Here is a 21,029-nt window from a genome sequence, read left to right on the forward strand (position 1 = left end):
TAAGAATGAGAGAGAGATAGTGAAAATCGGGGTGGTTTACTGCGCCCAAAAACCCAGCCATCCCGGCCAGAAGGCCGTCTTTGGGTGAGGTATTTTCATCTCGTGTTCTTCATTCATGAACTACCACCATCCATCGATAGTAATGCCCTAATGATAGGGATTTGGAGGCGTTTGGCTGATACGATAGAACGGACCCGCGCGGATCGCGGATAACGAGCCAAAAGCTCCAGATGGCCCGCCGGTGGGTGTGGGCTAGTGGTTCGATTCCCGTACCGCCGCCTCTAAGTGGCTGCTGTTCGAATTGCGCTCCTGCCGAAAAGACGAACTCCTCTCGTGTGGTGGGTTTTGTTTCCCCGCAGCGCAGGAAGGTTTCAATAAAGTTTTCAGCCCTTCAGCCAAGTGCAATTGGGTTCGTTCGTGTAAACGCAACCCCGCGGTAGCAAAAACCCCATAATTTACCGCCGTCTGATTGCGCACCCGTGTTTGCGCCGTTGTTTTAGTGCTGTAAAAGAGCTTTTTCCGCTTTCCTGTCCGATCATGCCCAACGAAAAGTGCACCCGGTGCTGGTGGTGCTGTTGCTGCTCGCAATCGATTATGGAAATGAGTGCGGTTTTTAAGGAGGAGGATGAACACGCGGCTTGTTACGCAGGCCCGTGTTCTGCTCATTTGGGATTTGTTTTGTAATTAGCAGCCGTTTGTACAAACTGATAACGAGCCTAAATGGGGTTTTGTTCCATTTAAGAGTACGATTTTTTTTTCTATTTAATCTCAACGTGGTTTTTTGCCGCAAATTTATCGTACTATTGAAACTATAGTAATTATTGCGTGATAAACATCTCATAAACAATTAAATAGACATTTACACCAACAAGCAATGTTACCCGTTGGCTACGTCATTGGAACAAGACGACACAATAACGTTATGTAACTGCAATATTTCATCCCTCCCTAGAAGGATATTTCTGCCATCCGAGAAGGGCACAGAATGACTATCATCCCACGCGGCACGTTTCTTACCTATCTCGCCTGCAAAAACACATTGCCAGCAACCCGTCTTGGAGTGGCATGTTTTAGTGTAGGATACGCTTTTGGTCAGCTAAAAGTACACTGATGATGGGTATTTATTAGTACACACCTCGCCTTCTCAGCCCAAAACCGCACATGTAGGTCAGCGATTGTCCGCCTCATGAAAATACCTTCTTTTATTACTCTTTTTTCGTTAACATCGTTTCGAGGGTTGATCACCAACCACCAGCCGCTGCCCGCAGCCAAATGGAGGAATGGATAACAGAACGGATCGTTTCGGCAGGTTCCACCCGTATATCCTTCGGGCGAAACCCAAAAATCTATCATTCCAAACGCGCGGCGACCGATCGGGTACCGATCCATTCAATCAATCCTCCAACGCGTTTTCGTCCACTCGAAACGTTCCGCACCCCAAACCTTGGTGCTGACTGCTTGGAGCCCCTAAAAAGCTGGCGGTCGCCTGAACAATTCGCGTATTCTTCGCGTATTTGCGTGCCACGGGAGTATTGTTGCGCATGTCCACACGCCACGCGGAATGGTGTGTGCGTGGTGTGTACTCATTTCGGTGCTATTCTTTTTTTCGATTTACAGCTTTTGATCCATGTCCACCCACGGGGGTCGGGCGATGTTTGGCAGCTTTTTTTTCGCTTTCGGAGGGTGCCGCAGCTCTGTGGAATTGTCTAAAGAAAAAACCGAACCAAGTGAACCGAGCGAACAAAAATCCCAATTCAAAAAAGTGTGTCGTCGTGTGGCAACGTGAGGATAGATCATACTTTTGGAATAAATGAGCCTTCCATCGCCACGAACAAGCGGCAGCGGATGGTGGTGATGAGGTGTCGTATTTGTGGTGTGATGTGTCGAGTATGACTCAATCATGATCGCCATCAATCGATTTCATTGAAATCACGGTTAGACCGCGCACTGGTGGGGGCAATTCATGGTTTTGGTGACTCTGAAATCGCTCGCCACGGTACGGATTTCTCTTCTCGCGCGCGGCTTTGCATGCGTACGGAGATTGTGCAAACGTGGCGTCGAGATCGCATTTCAACATGTTCGATCAAGCGAACGATGATTATATTCCTAACCCCTTCGCAGCTCCGATACGGGCAGCTTTCGTAAATTGGATAGAGAAGCTTATCAAGTGATTTCGTTCGTCAAATCCAATTAAATGTTGTACACCGTACTGTCGACAGTGTGGAGATGGAACCACGTTTTTTCGATACATGTGTTGATTGAAAAGTTCATCAATGTTCAGGAAGAAATAAGTCCTGCAGTATTCTCAATACTTCAAACATACTTGGGGCAAAAACAACGGCTCTAAATTGCTGTTTCAGATTCAGGTAAAATGTTAATACCCAGTACGAAAACGTGATCAATGAACGATCCTTGAATGAATTTCCAACCGGCAAGTTGGAAGCAGAACGAATGCTTGTAGCGTAGTGCTTCTGTTTCTCTCTTTCTCTCGTCCGGAAACCCATCTCGTTCTCACGCTCGCCTTTGCAATGATGTGTAAACTGTTGCCTCCTTTTCTTTTTCCAAATTTGCTTTCAAGCCCCATTCCGAGGGCCCATAATATCGTGTTTTATGTTTCATATTTTAGTACGGAATTATTCTCGTATGAAAACATCAGCAACACTTCCGTGATTCAAACCCCATGCTGTTGCGATTTAGGCTTTTCGCCTTGGTCAGGCTTTCTATCTCCCTCTACCATGATCGTTGCTTTGAATGATCGCGCTTTAGATTTGCTCTCTCGAATGTGATTATCTACACTCAGAGAGAAACTCCTGCGGTCACTCACGGGGTTTTTGTGATGCTCTCTCGAATTCATCACAACGCTCAGCTATAGAGTTGTCTCTTTTTGGCTACTGTAAAATCCCGCCACAAAACCACCATGCTTGTTAGCTTCGTGCTCTTTCCCCCACCAAACGGCGAGTGCTCTCGATCGCGTTCGATTCCCCTTCCTAAAACACTACTAGCAAAGGCTGGTGATCTCTTTCACTCCGAACCGGCCCTCTCTTTCATACGATCGCTGCTGCAATATGGTTGCCGCATGGTTTGCTGCATGGCGTGTGCGCGCAGCCCAAAGAGAGCAAAGAGAGTTTCTTTTGTATGCATATCTCTTTAAACTTTCATTTAAACTTCAGCCTCCGTGCCGGCCGTGCAGTGTGTGAGAGCACGAGCGCACGCGGCTCGGAAACGCGTCTGTCCGCGATCGTCCCGGTTTGGCGTGTTTAGTTTTGCGTACCACGGTTCCGCGCTTATGTTGTGTTGTGCAGTTTTGTTTTGTTTTTCGTTTGTGTCGCCCGGGAAAAGACACGCTCAACGCTGCACTTTGCATGCGCTCGGGAGCATAGATTTCGGTGCCGTTCCACCGCTTGAGAACGGAACAACATCAAACGATCGCGCGCAAACCCGTGGTTGGTGTTCAATTTGGCAGCTCAATCACGTCGCGCGTAGCAGGAAACCGAATAGCATCGAGTGTTCTCGTGGTACCCCTGTGAAAGGTAATAATGAGCAAGAAAGATGCGTGTGAGTGCGTCTAAATAAGGTGGAGTTTGAAAACGTTCCTACTTGTGTATGCAGGCAAAGGCAAAGATTCTAAACTTTCGCCTCGAGTGCTCGTGCTGTATGTCGGTGTCGTTGCTGGGTGGGAAAACTAAAGCTGCTTTTGGGAAGACATTCGTTCGAAGCAACGAAAGGTGTCCCGCGATAATAGCGCTCGTGATTAGCGTGTGCGTTGTGGCTGGATTGCTCGATCCCATCGTCGGTATCGTCGTCGACCGGAAATAGTAAACATTAAGAGAACGGGAGGAGAAGTAAAAAAAATCGGCTGGCAGGCAGGCACGAATCAAGGCACGAATTCATCCAATCACACCTCACCAAAAGGCCGGAGAGGTTTACCAAGGGACGGAGGCCCTGGGACCGCCCCGGTGCATTTCCGCTCCCATTGTGTAGGGTGCGTTTGTGTGATCGTGTGCGATCGGATTTCCATCATCCAGTACGGCACCGCCATCCCGTGCATCATCTCCGTTGCCCGCGGCGGCGGAGGAGACAGCCATTGTCGGGCAGCCAGCGCCCGGGGTGCATTTGTTGTGTGCTTTGCATTTAATTGGGTCGTCGTTTGCGATTGAAAGTGTTTCCGGTGCGTCTGTGCAGGAGGGCGAATGCATCTGTGCGGCCCGCAGGTAGTGAAGCGAAGAGAGCTGGCAGGGTTTTTAGATGCGAGGAGTGTGTTTATTGACGGTGTGATTCTTTGTGATTTGCCTTGAGCGTCTTTATTTGGTGAAAATTTGAATGTAAAGCACCGCAAGTGTGTGATTGTGTGTATATGGAAACCAAAGAAAATTCCTTGACAAGAAAAGCTGGATACGACTTGCGTTTTGTGTCATGTTAAGTTTTTTGTTAAACTACAGAAAATAATCGGCACACCAAGTGCATCGCTCAAAGTCGCCTCGCTTATGTGGTTATCCGTGAATATAACGTCCGATATATGGCCTGTACATGCACGAGCGACGGTTGCATTATGTTTATCAAACAAAAAATGTGTGTTTTGTTTCCCTTTAACAGCTGCAGCACTGTTCTTTTGAAACAAAGTGTTGGAAGCAGCAGGATCGTGCTTGAAATTTCCCAGAAGCCCGCCGTTTGATGCCGGCCGTTTTCTCTTGCAGAGAGTAAAAACACAACCACCCAGTCTCGTCCGAACCGATATTGCGGTGGAAAAACAGCGTCATTATTCTTCTGGTGTTCGGTTACCGGGTCGGTTCCGGGTGTGGGCCGTTTCCCCGGGACTTGCTCCCAGTTCCTCGTAAGTAATCTCATATCCCAATCGCCGCGGCTACGTCCCGATGCACGGAACGCACTTATCATCCTCCATCCCGGCCGGCATGTGTACCAATCGGATATGTTTCCCCTCATATGCCCCTGGTGGAAAGTGAGAGGAAAATTCTTGCACCCAGCCCCGACGATGAGACGGAACGGACTAAAAATAGCCGCGTTCAATTAATCTTACACCGAGACACAACTTTTCCGTTTTCGCTTCTTACCCTAATGGGATTGTCCTGGAGAAGAAGTGCGTATTGCTCTCGGAGGGTGAACAAAGACTTTTCCTCTCGGTGTTCTTTGTCTCCACCGATGGGGGATGAGAACCGAGTGAAGGACGCTGGGTGGAGCGTGAATGGCGTACGGTAGGGTCGGAATATTTCGGTAGTCGTTTTGTGTTGGGTGAGGTCGACCATCCTACGACAAACTGCGACGGAATGCCCCGGTACCAGGCGCGCATGGTGGTGAGGTGCATTTTTCGAAACGCACTAGCAGTGCAAAGCGACCGGCGGGAGAAATGATTTATATCGCTTCACTGGCCCAAATTGCTTCTTTTTACTCACAAATGTGCTGGTAAAGTTTAATATCGTGTCGGTGGAATATGGTACGGAATAAGGATAAAATCAGTGTTTTTTTGTGAATTTTATTTTACAGTTCTTTCAAAGAACGCATGCATTGGAATTATCGTATCATTTTCAAAACCAACACATTTCGTAAGGTTGTTAGAAGAAAGGTTTTCAAAGCAATCCTCTACTCTAACTTCACCGATGCGAAAATGAAACGTACATCTACCTCTGACGCTTCATTCGATATGGTTGATGCTGATATATTCCTAAATAACGTTGGAAATGCGTTTTCTGCAATGGCGCACCGTTGGGCTGAAAATCTGCTGCATTCTACCAGGTGTAATTTATCTTCTTCGTAGGCCAAATGCCCCTGACGTATGGTGGAGGATGTGCATTCGGTGCAGAAACAGAATGGTGCCGCAAAACGCCAGACCCCCGACACCTTGTTGTTTATTGAAATTGTAATTAGATTAGAAAATTGTACTTCCCACACACGGCGGCGCCCATGACGCGCTGCGGAGGGTCCCGTTTTTTTTTTTGGTTTCAATTTTCCCCGTGCAGGTTGGAAACTTCAATCGGGAATGGCATGCATGAGCAAAGAAACACGCCAACCTGGCACCAAACACACCGATCCATCCACCCCCAGCTGAGGTTAGTCGCGTCATGAGTCATTCGGTTCGTGTCACGAATGCGAAACCGATGAGCGACGTTTATTTCGCTTACCGTGGACGCGCAGAAGAAGCCGCACATTATCGCACAATTCAAGCCGCCTAGTATGGTTGGTTGGAAAGATGCACAGGGAGTTGTAGAAGGGTTGTTTTGTGGGGGTTTGTTCTTCCTCCCACACGTTGCATCCAGCGGCGGTTCTTAATGAAACGTTTCTGCCCTCGCGCCCTCGCATGTGTACTCGTGTGTACACGTTGTGTCGGCGGACGATGTTTATCTGTTTGTTCGATGCATCGCTCCTGATGTGCATGTGCATCGAACCGGGGTGGAGAGAATCTTCGCTGACCGCGCACAGTCGAGGTATGGGCGCGATCTCAACCGATAGCCATGTGCTGATAGTGGCACGGGAAGAGGGAGTTTTTAGAGCCAAACATTAGTAAACCAAACGGGCAAGACATGAAAAGTTTATGTGTATTGAGTTTTAGCTCAGAATGCTGTAAGTGTGGTATTCTGATCGTGTCTATTTCCTTTCAAATTAGTTTATGGTACACGCAATCTTTAGGTACCGTGAGTAAAAGCGTTACAGACACTTGTCACGTTGCGATGAAGACGATTATTGCACACTTCAATACCGCTTTGTGCCCTTTGTGGCCCTACTATGGCGCCTGTCTTGATGCTGCTAATTCATCACTGCGCCGCTGCAAGTGACAGTCTCCCATGTGTGTCGAGTAGTTATCGCTGTTTGTGGCTTGGTGCATGTATGTGGTGTCGTTTAATCATATGATTGTAACGGAATAGCGAACATGTTCTTGCTATTTTATCGCTGCCAATACGATCTATCGTATGGATCAGAAACTATTTTATTGAAATGGGACGATGTAATGCATGTTATCTCTAGGATGATGTTTATATAGGTGTTGGGTTTGCAAAAAAATAAAAATCAATTTCAATTTATTTTAATTCATAAAAAACTAATAGTGAATTAATCTAAAGGTGATAATTCAAAGCTACCTCAAGCAGACACTAATTAACCTTCTCAAGGAGCCGATTTCTACGCAAGAATTTTAATCAAATTGTGATCGTAGCGCGGCGTTGTAAGCGATCGAAAAACCAATCCGTTCCTATTAACCACCGTAAATTAATTTGATTTTCGAACAGATAACCCAATCAACCGCGATCGGCATTGTGCTGGATCGCGATCGCGGAAAATCGGTAGTAATTTCGCAAATTAGAAAAAAAAACTTTCAACATTTGGCAACCTTTGATGTAGTGCTCAGCTTTGATAGCGCATTGGTTGCTTATTTATTTTTTGTTTGCGGTGGAGCGCTCGAGTGAAGTCCATCCCACACGGGCGTACATAAAAGAGCAGTGTTATTGCACAGCACACAGGAGGGTGGAGTGCGATGTTCGCTTTATTTCAGGGCAGATCGATAAAATCTTACCACTCCAATGCCCGCGGCTGAGTAAGCCGCGAGGGCCCACACATGGATGCAATATTTTAATGTCCATGCAAACCTTCAAGTGTTTCGTGAGGCGCGCTATCCGTAAGCGGCGCACTCGTAAACGCGTTGGCTGGGGTTGATTTGGACCGGAGCAGCAGCCGGCCGACGATGGGACTTAAGATTTCCATTGATAAGGCGTTTATATAGGCGTTTTATTGCGCCGCGGTAAATGGTGGATTATTATTTTAACAATGGCAAAATTCAACGCGGCTAATTACCATTCATCCATCCCCACCCGTGCGGAAAAGATGGAAGGTGCGATTTGATAAAGTGGCTTTCGAATGTTACCGCAAAAATCGTAAATGCCAGCCAACGATGTTCTTTTGACACTAAGAAATCTCAACTTTAATGAGGGGGTTAAAACAATCTTTTGTCCCTGCAGAAAAACGTGTCGCAAATAAAATAGGGACCCTTTGTAAATGGACCCAAACATTGCTCTCACATGATCTCACATGATGCAATACAAACCTCCCAGTGCACCAAATTACACCCCATTAATGGTTCAAATTTAAATGCAACTGGCTTGTAAACATGCCCGAGCGCTTCCGTCTCGAAAAGAACTACCACCAACAGGCTTATACAATGTCGAACCATTTTCCAGCGTCGGCTGAATCATGGCGCTCCAGTTTGCACCACTGGAGGCAATCGTACCATTTCCTTCTAATCGCGTAAACGCGCGCAACATTTCGTCCACCAACACACCATGCCCGGCTCCGTTGGGCCACTTATTTTTATCGATTTTAATTACATGCAATTGCAAAGCGTAACTATTTCAGTCCCCCATTCAGGCGCCCGTGCTCCATGCTCGCTCGCCTGTTCGACTGACGAGTCGTCGAGAAAGGGCTTTTAAAATATATCAGCCCATGCTCATCGATTTGGTTGGCTGCCTTGGCGGAGGTGAAGCAGGCTGCTAACAGGATGGTGCCGCGGCGGTGGTTTCGGTTGAAATGGAAGAACAATTACACCACGCCATTTCCAATGGTTGCGCTAGATGTAGATCTTAATTTTGTGACGCAATTGACGTTAGAGGGTTGTGTCTTATGTGCTATGCTGAGCTCGGTGGACGCAAGGGGGTTTGTCCAACTGAGCCTTTACCCACAGCAGGTCTGATGCAGGGATTTACTCTTACCAGAATTAGAATGTAGGTCTCGAGTGTATTTTTTTTGTGCAACATATATTCATTTTTTCAAATTTGAGCTTCAAATTTTGTAACATTATAACATGTAATACTCTAAAAATGCTCAACAATAGTCTCTAAACAAAACATTTAAACAAATAAGGCCAGCATGAAATTAGAATGAAGATAATCTGAGCTTGTTTCATTCATTGAAACAGTTTGATAAAAAAAAGTCTCGCTAATGACAAATGATGCTTTGGCGGCTTTACTTTATACGTATGCTCCAAAGGGTCTTATTTTTCCATTTCACTTCCCAAAACGCGCAGAGTAGTTCCATTTTCGGATTAGTTTGATTTCCTAAATCATCCCGCCCGGTGATCATTGCCCTCCGCGCTTGGGGTGTGCTTTCAATTCGCGGGTTCAATCACAATTTAATGAGCGCATTTTTTTTCGGTGCTGCCGTACACGGGCACCGCATATGAGCTCACCGCATGGCTTAACCGATTCAGAAGCGCACATTGCGCACAGCCTCAAATGAAAAAAGGGAAGAAACATAAAAGGGGTTCGCTCTCTTCGCTACGAGTCAAAAGACACCCATCGGTATCAGTGACTGCGAAGCGAAGGGTTTTGTACCGGAGGAATAGAAGAGCCAAAAGCAGAAACATCGCCCACTTGCCTTCCACATTATTCCCCTTGGCGGATCGCATTCCTCGTGCCGGAATGATGTGTGTGCCCCATTCAAAGATCATTTCCTGCCCAAAAAGTGACGGTTTCCCAAACGCGGAGATCGCTCGAATATGAGCGAGGGGTGCGAGTTCTATCATCGCAACAACAGCACGTCTTGAATCTCATTTATCAAAAGCCACACCAAAACGAACGCGCCCCGATCGACGAGAAGGAAGAAACGGGCACACAAATTGTAATCGTACGAACCTGGTTCGCTTTGGGTTTCCCTCGTTACGGTTCTGATGTCCGACGAATCACCTGATCGGTACGGTTGAAGAAAAGCAGGCACAGGAGACGCGCAAGGATCGTTTGTCCAGCGAAAAGCGAACCCCCGGCGGAAAAGTAGCATTACTGCTCTAAGCTTTCGTCAGAGGAGGAACATTCTTCGCGATTGTGCTACTCGCGGGGCATCATCGGTGTATGATATTTTATGCGATTCACTTTCTCACTCGTCCGAGCGATCGCCGAGATTTTATGCTCTTCTTCAGGTATGGTAGCACCATTTTTTAAGCTACTTCTATCGGTCATGGATGGGATTTTTTGATTCGCTTCCTCCCGAACCATGCGGCGGCCGTTTGGCCCATTCGTCATCTCTCGCCACATCTCCTTGCACGGTTCGCAGCAATCATTTAGGCGTTCGTTTCCTGCTTCCAAACGAGAGGTGGATGTACTGCTGCCTTGCTCGACGGCAGGATCATTACGGCACGGCTCCACTTTATCATTATCATTTCCAGCGCTATTGACGACCGGCTGGAAAGCCTTTTATCCTTTCCTTCTTTTCGCGAGCGCGCAAAAGGGCAGCATCGTTACCGGGGCAGCTCGAAGATGAGGTCCGGTTCTAACACACGCCTCGGAATGGAAGGGATCGCTGGAAAATCATCCATCCCGTATCGCATCCCCGTTAGTGGCACATGGTGGACGCTTACTTCGACAGGAAATCGTTCGTTACTGACCAACGGTGGGCTCGCGAAGCCCTACCCCCAAAGGGTGGCTCGTTGAAACGTCCAGCAAAACCCAAGGACGCTCCCATCAAAACACGCACACACACCGAGCGCTCGCAGATGGTCCCGAAAACGCACAACCTCCCCAGTCGATATGTGCTGCTTTGTATGCAGATTAGTGTCTCCGTGTTTCCGTTTGGGCTTTTGTTCGGTTCTTTCCCAGGAACACGCACACCCGCGAAAGCCAGGGCCCCGGTCTTCCAGGGAGTTCTTTGCCATTCGTTTGCGGGAAGTTTTATCCGATTTTCGATTCCAAAGCACGCCTCGCGGCCCCGTGTGGACGCCTTGCGACTGGATGGATCATGCGTAAAGTTGCGCTGGACGACTGGCAGGCTGCTACGGATCGAATTGTGCAGCGAACCAACATCCCTGCGAAGGCGAAACGAGATGTTGACGGATTGTCGTCGAGTCCCGGTGGAACGGTGCTGGCAAACACGCCCGTGACTGATTGGGACGGAACCGGACGGGTGCTGGAACTGGGCGATTTGTCATTCCGAGTTCTTGGTTGGAGACCGTGTCCGGGCACCTGGAATTACGCGCTATCGTATCAGCCGCACTAGCATCCACTCCAAAAAGGAGCGAATGTGTAGCTCCGGCGTAGCTTACCTACGCCTTCAGAACGCCCGGGTGCGTTGAGGCCCTACTCGTACGTTCGTTAGCGGAAGATGCCTAATCATGGTGAGTAATGTTCTGCCGCGTTACTGCGCCGTGTTGCTCGATGGGTTGGACCAACAACACACATCCGTCTGGTCGGTTGTGTCCCATTCTCTACATGCGCTCAGCACTGCGAACCGTTTCGAGGTTTTGACGCTCGCAAATGCACCTCTCGACGAAGGCAAGCGCCTTTACATGGGCGACAAATTACATTCCACCGTGAGGAAGAGGACACATTTGGATAGGCTCTTATCCCCCTGGGGATGGTGAACGCATCGAGTGATAGGATCAAGGACACGAGTCCCAGGAACAACGCAGGCAATGGTCGCCCTACTCGAAACCACCTCGGACCGGAAGTGGCCAAATAGCTGGACATAAATAAGAAACGCAAAAACCATCCGGATCGAGCGACGGAACGGAGTCTCTGGAGAGAGACACCTCGAAAGCCTGGTGATGCTTATGACTCAACAGATTCCCTTTCCACATTCGCCTGTTCCACACACCCCGTACCTTATCATCGGCTTCAGCACCCCGGTGTTGACGAACGTCCGACGTGTTCCGTCATTCACCGGCTAGGGGTTTTCCTGGCCTCGCAGGAAGTGAATTCCGCTCGGGCATGATTAATTGATTCGCTTCTTCGTCCTGCTTTCGTCCAGTGTCGAATGAAGCGTGAGATTTTCCTGACCGCTTACGACGAATGCAGGCGCATCGCGTTGAACCCTCCCGGGGTCCGTTGCCTTCGTTTCGGAGTTTTATGATCTTACGTACGGTTCCGGCTGATAGGAGGTTGATAGAAAGGCGACGGAGGCATGGGCTTGGGCGTTAGAATATCGCCCTCTTTTGGGTCTCTCGAGGGTGTTGCGAGATGCTAGAGAATGCCTGAGTAATTGAGCACGAAATAGGAGACCCTTTTTCCCGTGCGCGGTTCTGGGTTCTCGGTTATAAATGATGTGCCTTTTTATTCACTTCGTTAAATTAGTCTGATTTAGTAATGGTCCGGAAATCGAAATAAATCCACCTCTCTCTCATTCACTCTCTTTCTCTCTTTCTCACCGACCCAACCCGAACCTTCGAGTGCATTGTTTGGGTTTTGCCTTCAGCTTCGGGCACCTCAATCGGGCATTCCAATTTTTACACAATCGCACAAGGGGTGCGCATTACGCTTCAATGGTTTCGAGCTGCACGGAACGATCGTCCACGGGACCGAAAAAAACAAATCGCACCCAAAATCCTTTCACTTCTCACGCAATTTTGGCTCCCCAGGCCGCGTGGGGGCGCCAACCAGCCGAGCATAAATCATACACGCAGAAGTATGCAAATGCCCTTGTTACAGCCGGGTTGTCCCAGCCGACAATCGGCAAGTGTACCCGGTGCGCTGCCTTTTTCTCACCCCACAGCAGCGGCTCCCCTTCCGGGAGAGCAAAAAAAAACGCCAATAATAATAAAAGTGAAAAACACCAACGCGCCTGAAGGAGCCTACGGGCTTATGAAATTCAGATGCAAACAAAACAGCTCGGCCAGTGGCCCTTCTGTTTGCGGGCCTGTTCGGCACCCATTACTGATCCGCGATCGCGCGGCGAATGCTGCACATCATAAGCTCCTCTCGCCACCCCCACTCTGCCCACCCAAAAGCCACCCCCAACGGGTGGCAGTGCGCGCGCATATCGATGATGATAAGCCTCGCGAGCCAGGCTCGACACCGCAACAGTTTCCCACGATTCGGTGCTGCGTGCTTTGGTGCGGTTTTATGTTCCACCCCCTTCGGTGGGTTCCTTTCGGGTGGTGGGTGGGATGCTTTCCGGCGGCCACTCACCGCTTAGCCATTCGTTATGCCGGTTCTGGTGGCCTTTTAGCCGTTCCAGCAGGCCATTGCGGTCAGCGGTTTCGATGGGCGCCCGCTTTTACTGTCCGAACCGGGTGATAAACTAAAAAAAAAACATTCCCTCGAAACCCCCTTAAGCGTGCGCTTTTCGCCATCCTTACCACCACCCCGAAGCGGGGGAGTGCAGCCAGAAGCGCGTTGAGTTCCTTTTTAAAAGCCACCCTCTTCGAGATCCAGCGCTCGTTTGCTGATTCACTCTACTTTGGTTTATGTTTTGTTGTGCTTTTTTTTCATCTTCTCCTTCAATTCATACGTCTTTTGCCGCCTCTTCTGCACACGCGTTATGTTCGTCCCGCGGGAGATCCGTTCGCTCTTCTTATGCTCGCTTTATGCTGCGCGATCCAACGCGGGCACCCGCTTGGTGTTCGGCGCGACGAACGGGGTTTTCCTTTTTCGCGAGCGTTCGCCCGGAGTTGTGGCTGGGAAATGAATAAATGAATGAATGTGGCGAGAAGCCAGTTTCACTTTCGCTCTCGACGGAGGCAGTCCGGTTCGAAAGTGGTTCCATTCATGTTTTACGTTAGTGTTCTGTTCTGATGAGAAGAGCATATTCATTTTATGTTTAGGGCGGTATATTTTGACATTAGGTTTATTTTTTTCGTCGCAAATTATTTAGAGCAATTTTACATCAATCGTTAGAAAAATTAACTTTGATACTGTTTAAGGATAAATTATTTTACTTTGTATATTTTTGATTGAAGCTTCAAACAGCCTTCCAACTTCGCCACATCGCGTTGATCATGTAGAAAAAAAACATTCAATTGGCGAAAAGACCACCCCCGTCGTGTCACGGTTAACCCAGAATATCCTTCTTACGAGATCATCGTTCCTCTCCTCAGTTTGTTCAGTAGAATTAATCACCCTCTCGCACGGCAATGGTGACATTTCCATTGGACGACAGCTCGATCAACAGCCAAGTAATGTCACAGCCGCGGGTGGCACAGTTTGCCCTTTAACCTCGGTTGGCAAAATTCGCAAACGCTCCAGGTATTTGTGCCTGCTAGCCTCCCGCTGGAGTGACGCAAAGACCGTGCGGAGGGTTGAGCTAGCCGTGGTAGCTTTTCCCGCCAGCACAAGAGACCCACGGGAGTGGCTCTCCGAAACCGGCATTCCCGATCGATACGCCGCGATAGCCAGGGGTTTTGCAATCAAATTTTCCATACCTCAAAATTCGAGATCCCACTCTCTTTGGGGTTCGAGGGGTGAGCATCAGATCCTCGATGCCTACCGATCTCCAACCACGGCGAGAAGGAAAAGGCCTTCCCGGATCGGCGGCAACGGCCCACATTTTAAAATGTCGATCTCGGGTGCTGAATTAATCATCATTTTTATGTAGCCTTCCATGCTCGATCGTGATTCTTACCCTGCTGCGTGTGCACCCACTCCTCCACCCAGCTCGTTGCTTGCGATCGATAGCGCACTCTCGCCACCACCCGGTGATCTTTATGCCAAAATTCGAACCATTCCATGGGGTGCTGCTGGCCCGCGCAACCATTACCTTCTCTTTCTTTCTGTGGCCCTTGGAATTAGGAACCGCTGCAGCTAGGCGGTGGGATTAACGGGCAGGAGGGAACCCTGCCTGGCTGGGGAGAGAAGTAAAAAAACACCTTCTACACCGCCGGCTGCACATCAATCACCCGTGGTTCGTGTTAATTAACAGAGTTACCGCGCGCGCGCTGGTCGCGTTACAGGAACGATCCTCAGGTTGCTCTCCCTGAGCCTGGTGAGCTAGCGCGCTACCTAGCCTTAATTAGCTGATTATCGTCAGTTTTTGATCGGTATTTTCCTTCCTATTACGCCGCCCTCCCGGCACACTGCGCTATTTTTTTCTCTCTCTCTCCCGCAAGGCTCTATAGTGGCTAGACTTCGAATCGAATCATAATCGATTATGCTCACCTAGGTTGAACGCCTCGACGGTCCGGGGGTTCGGTACCACCGAATCTACACCACACCCATATGTTTGCGTCTGGTGGCTGGTTCGTGTGCTTGCTGGGTATTGCGTTTTTTATTACTGAACGTCTAAGGCTGGCCTTCCGTACGGAGGCCTTCGCTTCCTGGGCACTGTATTTGGTTCGTTAAATAAATTCGTGATTATAGCAGCGCTTTTATTTTACGTCACTTTTGGCACGACTCCACACACACACATAAACACACGAACGATCGATGGATAGGTAGTCGATCGTTGATCATGTGATCAATCGCCGGTAACGATTGGAAAGGTATGCAAGACCCTCTTTAAATCCCAGCTATCCACTCGCTCATGTGCAATCGTCTAATCGCAAGCAAAAAATTTAATTTACTCTGCAAAAGTTTTCCTAAAATCAACTAATTATCGTTCCATTGGGTTCGCTCTCTCGTACAAACGAGATCGCCTGCAAAGCCACCCTCTCGACGGGAGGAAAACAAGCAATGCAGCAAAAATTATGACCAATTGCGCCCGGGTGTGTGTGTGCCATAAAGCGCTTAAAAAAGCACACAAACGGAAAAGCACTGTTGCGGCCGGCCACCAGTGCCAAAACGGAAACGCGAGGGTTCGCTTTTACTACCGGCCACCGTCGCTTGTGGTCGAGGTCCGTCCGATTGGCAGCGAAGTTTGTTTGGCTGTTTAATAAAAAAATGACAGCCACTAACCGATCGCAAACCTAATCGAGCAGGAAAAACAAACGAACCGGGGCCGAAGGCTTTTCCGAATGGTGTGTGGTTTCAAATGATTTCGCTTGGGAAGTGGGAGACTCGAAAGCAAAGCGAAATAGAAATAATAGTAAAACAAGCATGATGGGGAGGGCTCATGCAAAACCACCCAAACCCGGGAAGGGTGAGAAACACGTAACGATGCGAGTACTACGATTTTCATCACGGTCCGGGCTCTCGAACCGCTTGAACCTGACGGCTCATCAACGATATGGACAGTCTCATAAAAGTGTAATGTACACGGATCGGCTATTTATGTTTTTTTGTCCTGCCTCGCTTCCCATCGCCAATTTCCTACCCATCCGCACAGCCAGCAATTGTGGCCTCCTTCTCTTATGCTGTGGCCTGTCATTGGCCTCCGCAGCGTTCAATCGTGCATACACGCACACACACAACAGGCCCTAGGCCTGTTTACCAAGCAAACATATTTATTGGTAAATATTATTTGCATTAATTAAACATTTAATTGCATCAATCGGAAACGAGAGTCGGCGGTGCGAGACACACACACGCACGCAGACCCCATTGGCGTGGTTGCTTTACGATCAATTACGGTGGAAAGCGGTTCCTTCGCCTTTCTTCGAAAGGCCGTAGTGTAGTTAAACGTGTACCAGACACCCACAAAAAAAAACCGGAGGAAACATCCCTAACCGGGCGACTCATTATCCGCCGACACACGATCCTATTGAGTTGCGTTCAGTAGAACCGGTGGGAGTTTGCATCGTTATTAATTTCCCCATTCGGTGGTGCCCTTGTCGCTTGATGGGGTTGTTTTAGCTCAATAGTTGGGGTGGAGATCCTCTCGAAATCTTCTGCTGCTCGATGTGTAGCGGGTCACGACACGGATTGGACCCGTTTCTTTCTTCCCAGGCTCGGGAAAACCTGCGGATGGTCGCTTCCGAGGATGGCGTTTTGATTGAGAGATTGTCAAAACATTCATTGCCGCACTCCCCAACCGTGGTGTTCCATCGTCAAATGCGAGCAGTTTTTCGATAGATCGTTTAGCCCCCGGGACAAGCAGATAGAGCATTAATAAGCGGGCGAACTTAAGCGAATCCCGGCAAACCGTGGGTGCGTAAATCATTTATGCACGCAAACCGCGGGAAAAGATCAAAGGATGTGCCGTTTCGGAGCGCCAATCAGTGTCGCCGTCAGGCCTGCTCCCGGACGACTAGCGAGCGTGGTAGCAGGATGCACTATTTCAACATTTATCGATGACGGTGACGATGGCGGTCGGAAAGTTCAAAGGGGAGAGCTGCGAGCGATCACGAAGTGCGCCGAAATGGCGACCCAGGACTAGCAGGCAATCAAATCGGGATCTTCATCATTAAAATAAAAGCAATACGAACATTTAGAAGGGGGTGCGTTTAATTAGCTCCGCGCGTGTATTTCCATACCCGTTCATAGGGAGACAGGTCGAACCATTTTCCTGTGTGGCTGAATATTGACATTTTCCGAATCTCAGTGAGACTCGCGTCTCTGCTTCCTCGATCTAAATTGGCTGCTTACTAATGATTGCTTTCCACCCTTTTCGATCGTTTTTCCCCCTCGCCAGGAGATACTGACGGAATCTTCCGAGAAGTTGGAACACTTGATTGCTTCATCGCCGGCGACGCTCGCGCTGAAAGCGTCAGCCGAACAGGACGCGATCGCAGCCCTGCAAGCCCTGCGCAACAATAACAATCATACAAAATCAGTTACCTCAGTACTTAGTAAAACGCATCTACAAAACCTGGAAGCAAATGCCGTATCTGTGATCCCCATCGAGAGTATGAAACTTACTTCCACCGGCGTACTCCACCAGCCGACAACCATCATCCATCAGCAGCAGGAGCATCAGCAACAGCAGCAACAGCCCCAGCAACCGCTGCAGCTGTTCCAGCAGCAGAACCACCAACCAAAGCAGCCGCTGATTCAGGTGCGCAATCTGACGCAGCTGCAGAAGGAGCACCTCGAGACGGCCGCGGTGTTGATGGACATCAGCAAGAAGGCCATCATCTCACCGCCGAGCTCGAACCCTCAGTCACCTAGCCTGCTCGCCGAGCAGAAGCAGCAGCAACAGCAGCAGCATTCGCAACAGTATCAACTTGTGACTAATAACAATCAGCAAACGCAGCAACCGCAAAGTATTAAATCTTCTGTGATAAAGGTAAGGCTTTCTCCCCAGCAATCAACTAACCACCGTCGTACTAACCACCGATATTCATCCCCTGTGCAGCAGCCACACGAATACCTTCTGAACAATCTGAAGCGCAGCCCAAGCAGCGAAGAGATGGACCTAACGATGAAACGCGTCAAGGTGGAGCCGAATGTGGTGCTGTCGCCCACGGTACCGGCCACCACGCTGGTGAAGAAGAACATCATCAAGCGGGAGACGATCGAGCACCTGGCGGCAGCCGTTGCCGATGACCAGGCCAGCCAGCACAGCGACAGTGTGGATAGCAGCGATTCCGGTCGGCTTCAGATGGACATATCCTCGCAGGACGCGCACTCCGAGTGTGCTGGGGACGAGCTGAAGCTGCGCAACAGCCTGCACCTGAACAACAACAACCACCTCCACCATCACCAGCAGCAGATGGATCAGCTTGGGCGCGAAACGCCGGACAGCATGAACTCCATCGAGGAGCACCACCAGCAGGCGGCAGCCGCTGCCGTCGCTGCCGCTGTCCATCAGATTCCGTTCGGTTTGACCGATGCGACTGACCCGGCGGTGGCACAGCTTTGGCAGGCGTTGGCACAGAATACGAGTATGGTTTCTTTTTCCAGTGACAGGCCCGTTGTAGAGGGCCATTTGAATGGAACTAACGCAAACGCATCCTTTTGACTTTCTCTACCATACAGATCTCATCGTGAATGGCGGCGGCAACGAAGCGACCGCGTTACTGAGGAAAATGATTAATGCTCGCAATCTCGGCATCCAGTTTGCTCCGTCGGTAGTTCCAGTCGGTACGGGGCTCGCGTTGCTCAAGGTTTGTAACAGAAGAAGGCTATATGAAGGTGTTCGCAACACCACTAACGGGTTTTCTTATTGCAGCAAAATGACATCAGTCGGCTCAATCAAACCGGGCAAAGTGGCCGCCGAAAACAGTCCTGCCCCAGCCGAACGCCCGTCGATGGTAACTCCCCGAATGCGTCCCTCGACAACAACGGCATGAATGGCAGTGCTGGAGGTGTTGGTGGTGGTGCAACCTTAAAACTCGCCACAGGCAAGGGTTCATCTGGTGGAAATGTCCTATTCCGGGTCGCTGAACACTCGCACTCGGTGAAAGCCCCATCGCAAGGTGGTGCAGCCCGATCCGAGACGAACAGTACCGCATCCGGTAACAGCAGTCCCCAGCTACTACTCACAAAGTCCGCGGTGGTACAATCCAGTCCACAACAACAGCAGCAACAATCACCCCAACAGCAGCAGCAGCAAAACTCCCAGCAAAAGGACATGTCGTGCACGAACTGCGGCACCACGACGACAACCATCTGGCGACGGAACATACGTGGTGAGATGGTGTGCAACGCATGTGGGCTCTACTTCAAGCTGCACGGCGTGAACCGGCCGCACACGATGCGTCGTGACACTATCCACACGCGACGGCGCCGTCCGAAGGGCGATAAAAGCACACGAAGGAGTAAGTTTAAGCTTCGCGGCGATTCAGAGGAGGAAGCCTTTTGGGAGCTCAAATACTAACATCCTTATTGAATGTTACAGAATCTGTCAAGCAGGATAGCGGCGAGATCGTAGACAATGGAGTGGAAACGGCAGTAGATTTGCAAACGTTGCAAAACCAGCTGATAGCACTGCACGACGCCACCCGCGGCACGCCGAACAACTTTAGCATGCCACCTGTAAGTAGCCGGATGTGGTGGGATGGATCCCGTGGCCAACGCTAACCACCAACGTTCGTTTTCCACAGCAGGTCTTTCAGCATTATCTGCGAGCGACGCAAAACTTCGATCCGAACGGGAGCGGTGAGCTGCTGGTAGGTGACGGTGGTGAAGATAGCGGCCCCGAGAATGATCTGGACTCGTGCAACCTGCCGCTCAACCTGGTGGCAACACAGCTGGGCAGCGATTCGTCGCAACACTGACGGAAGCTTACGACGGGGCAGCAACGTCCGGCTGCAAAAAGCGACCAAAATTCTAAACCCTTGCCTCGGCGCCCGGCAACCGGCGGAGGCGCTACCAAGAAGGGTCGATCGGCGGCAGCCGCGTCCTGCGAGAAGAAGGGAGTGATGTAGGAAGGAGAGCGAGATTTTTTGTGTGTAATACATCCACGCTATTACATCTACTTATATTATTCGAAACTAGTATAGCGAACCGCTGCGCTACCCACTTACTAGTACGCTAATTGTCGGCGTATGGCCGCGCAACTATTTAGCTGATTACGTACGGCACCGGCAAACCCCGCAAAATACTCTGGAGCGCAGCAGGAACATCTCGTAAGGATGAGTTATTCCACTGGCGAAGAAGCGTTAGGAATGTGGGAAAAGATATAATCGACCGTATAAATTTGTACCGTAAGCGTTCGGTAAAGCGCAAAAGAGCAAGATCAACGTTGAGACACAAGCGAACAAACTTCGATCGGCAACTAAAATACTCCATTAGAGACGTCCGTTTTACGATTATATAGAAGAGGCGCGTGTTTAGCGAGCAGCGGCGGCCAAAGCGGTTGGCCCGGTTGGCCGTGTTGAAGATTGATAATTATTACACTAGAGGACAGTATTTATTACCTTTTAACGAAACAAATCCTAGAGCAGGACAATATTATTGATACAACTTAAGCGCGCAGCGGAAAGGATATTGGAGAAGAAGCGAACAAACACACACCCACTCATGCACACATTGACACAATGCGCACGCAATTACACTGGGAAACAAAGAGACTAACCCACAAGCAAAAAGGCACACGCTCTCGCTCAGGCACCCATAACGATGTAGAAGACAGGATCGGAGGGTGACCGATGGGGAGAGATGCATGAAGCTGTTGTGTTCTGCAGCAAAGAACACTAATCAAAAGCAATAATACTACTACAGCGGCTCGTCTAAGGACGAGCCTAGGGCTGTTGTGTGGGGTGAACAGCAGGAGAATGCGACATGTATAGAATTGTAAGGCAACTAGAGATTTTAAGTCATTTTTTACATTATTTGTGACGATTGCGTACGTTAACGAGAAACCGTATCCTACTTGCATGATAAATACTTACATTTAGATATTACTTTCCTTTTATCGCCGTTTTGTAAGCATACTGTTAGGTTTTAAGTGGACCGGAGAGGTAAGCGCAGACGTTTGTTTGGGGAAGAACCCCGTTCTGCAAGCACAGGGGAAAAGAAGATGCTGTTTGTGATTGGCAATAATTTAAACGATTGTTTAACCTTCTGTTCTTT

At 49.4% G+C, this 21,029-nt stretch overlaps 1 protein-coding gene across 1 annotated transcript in view; it reads left to right on the forward strand.

Annotated features, from left to right (window-relative positions):
- The window catches only part of LOC128723879 (protein bunched, class 2/F/G isoform-like), a 194,848-nt gene extending 175,116 nt beyond the window's left edge, over window positions 1-19,732 (forward strand). Inside the window, exons 4-9 of the mRNA XM_053817645.1 lie at window positions 17,206-17,799; window positions 17,869-18,397; window positions 18,492-18,619; window positions 18,685-19,273; window positions 19,354-19,490; window positions 19,562-19,732. Coding sequence (XP_053673620.1) covers window positions 17,206-17,799; window positions 17,869-18,397; window positions 18,492-18,619; window positions 18,685-19,273; window positions 19,354-19,490; window positions 19,562-19,732 — 2,148 coding nt within the window. The remainder of the gene's footprint in view (window positions 1-17,205; window positions 17,800-17,868; window positions 18,398-18,491; window positions 18,620-18,684; window positions 19,274-19,353; window positions 19,491-19,561) is intronic.
- Window positions 19,733-21,029: the final 1,297 nt, after the last annotated feature.

Source organism: Anopheles nili, chromosome 3 (assembly GCF_943737925.1).
Source record: "Anopheles nili chromosome 3, idAnoNiliSN_F5_01, whole genome shotgun sequence".
Taxonomy (NCBI): domain Eukaryota; kingdom Metazoa; phylum Arthropoda; class Insecta; order Diptera; family Culicidae; genus Anopheles; species Anopheles nili.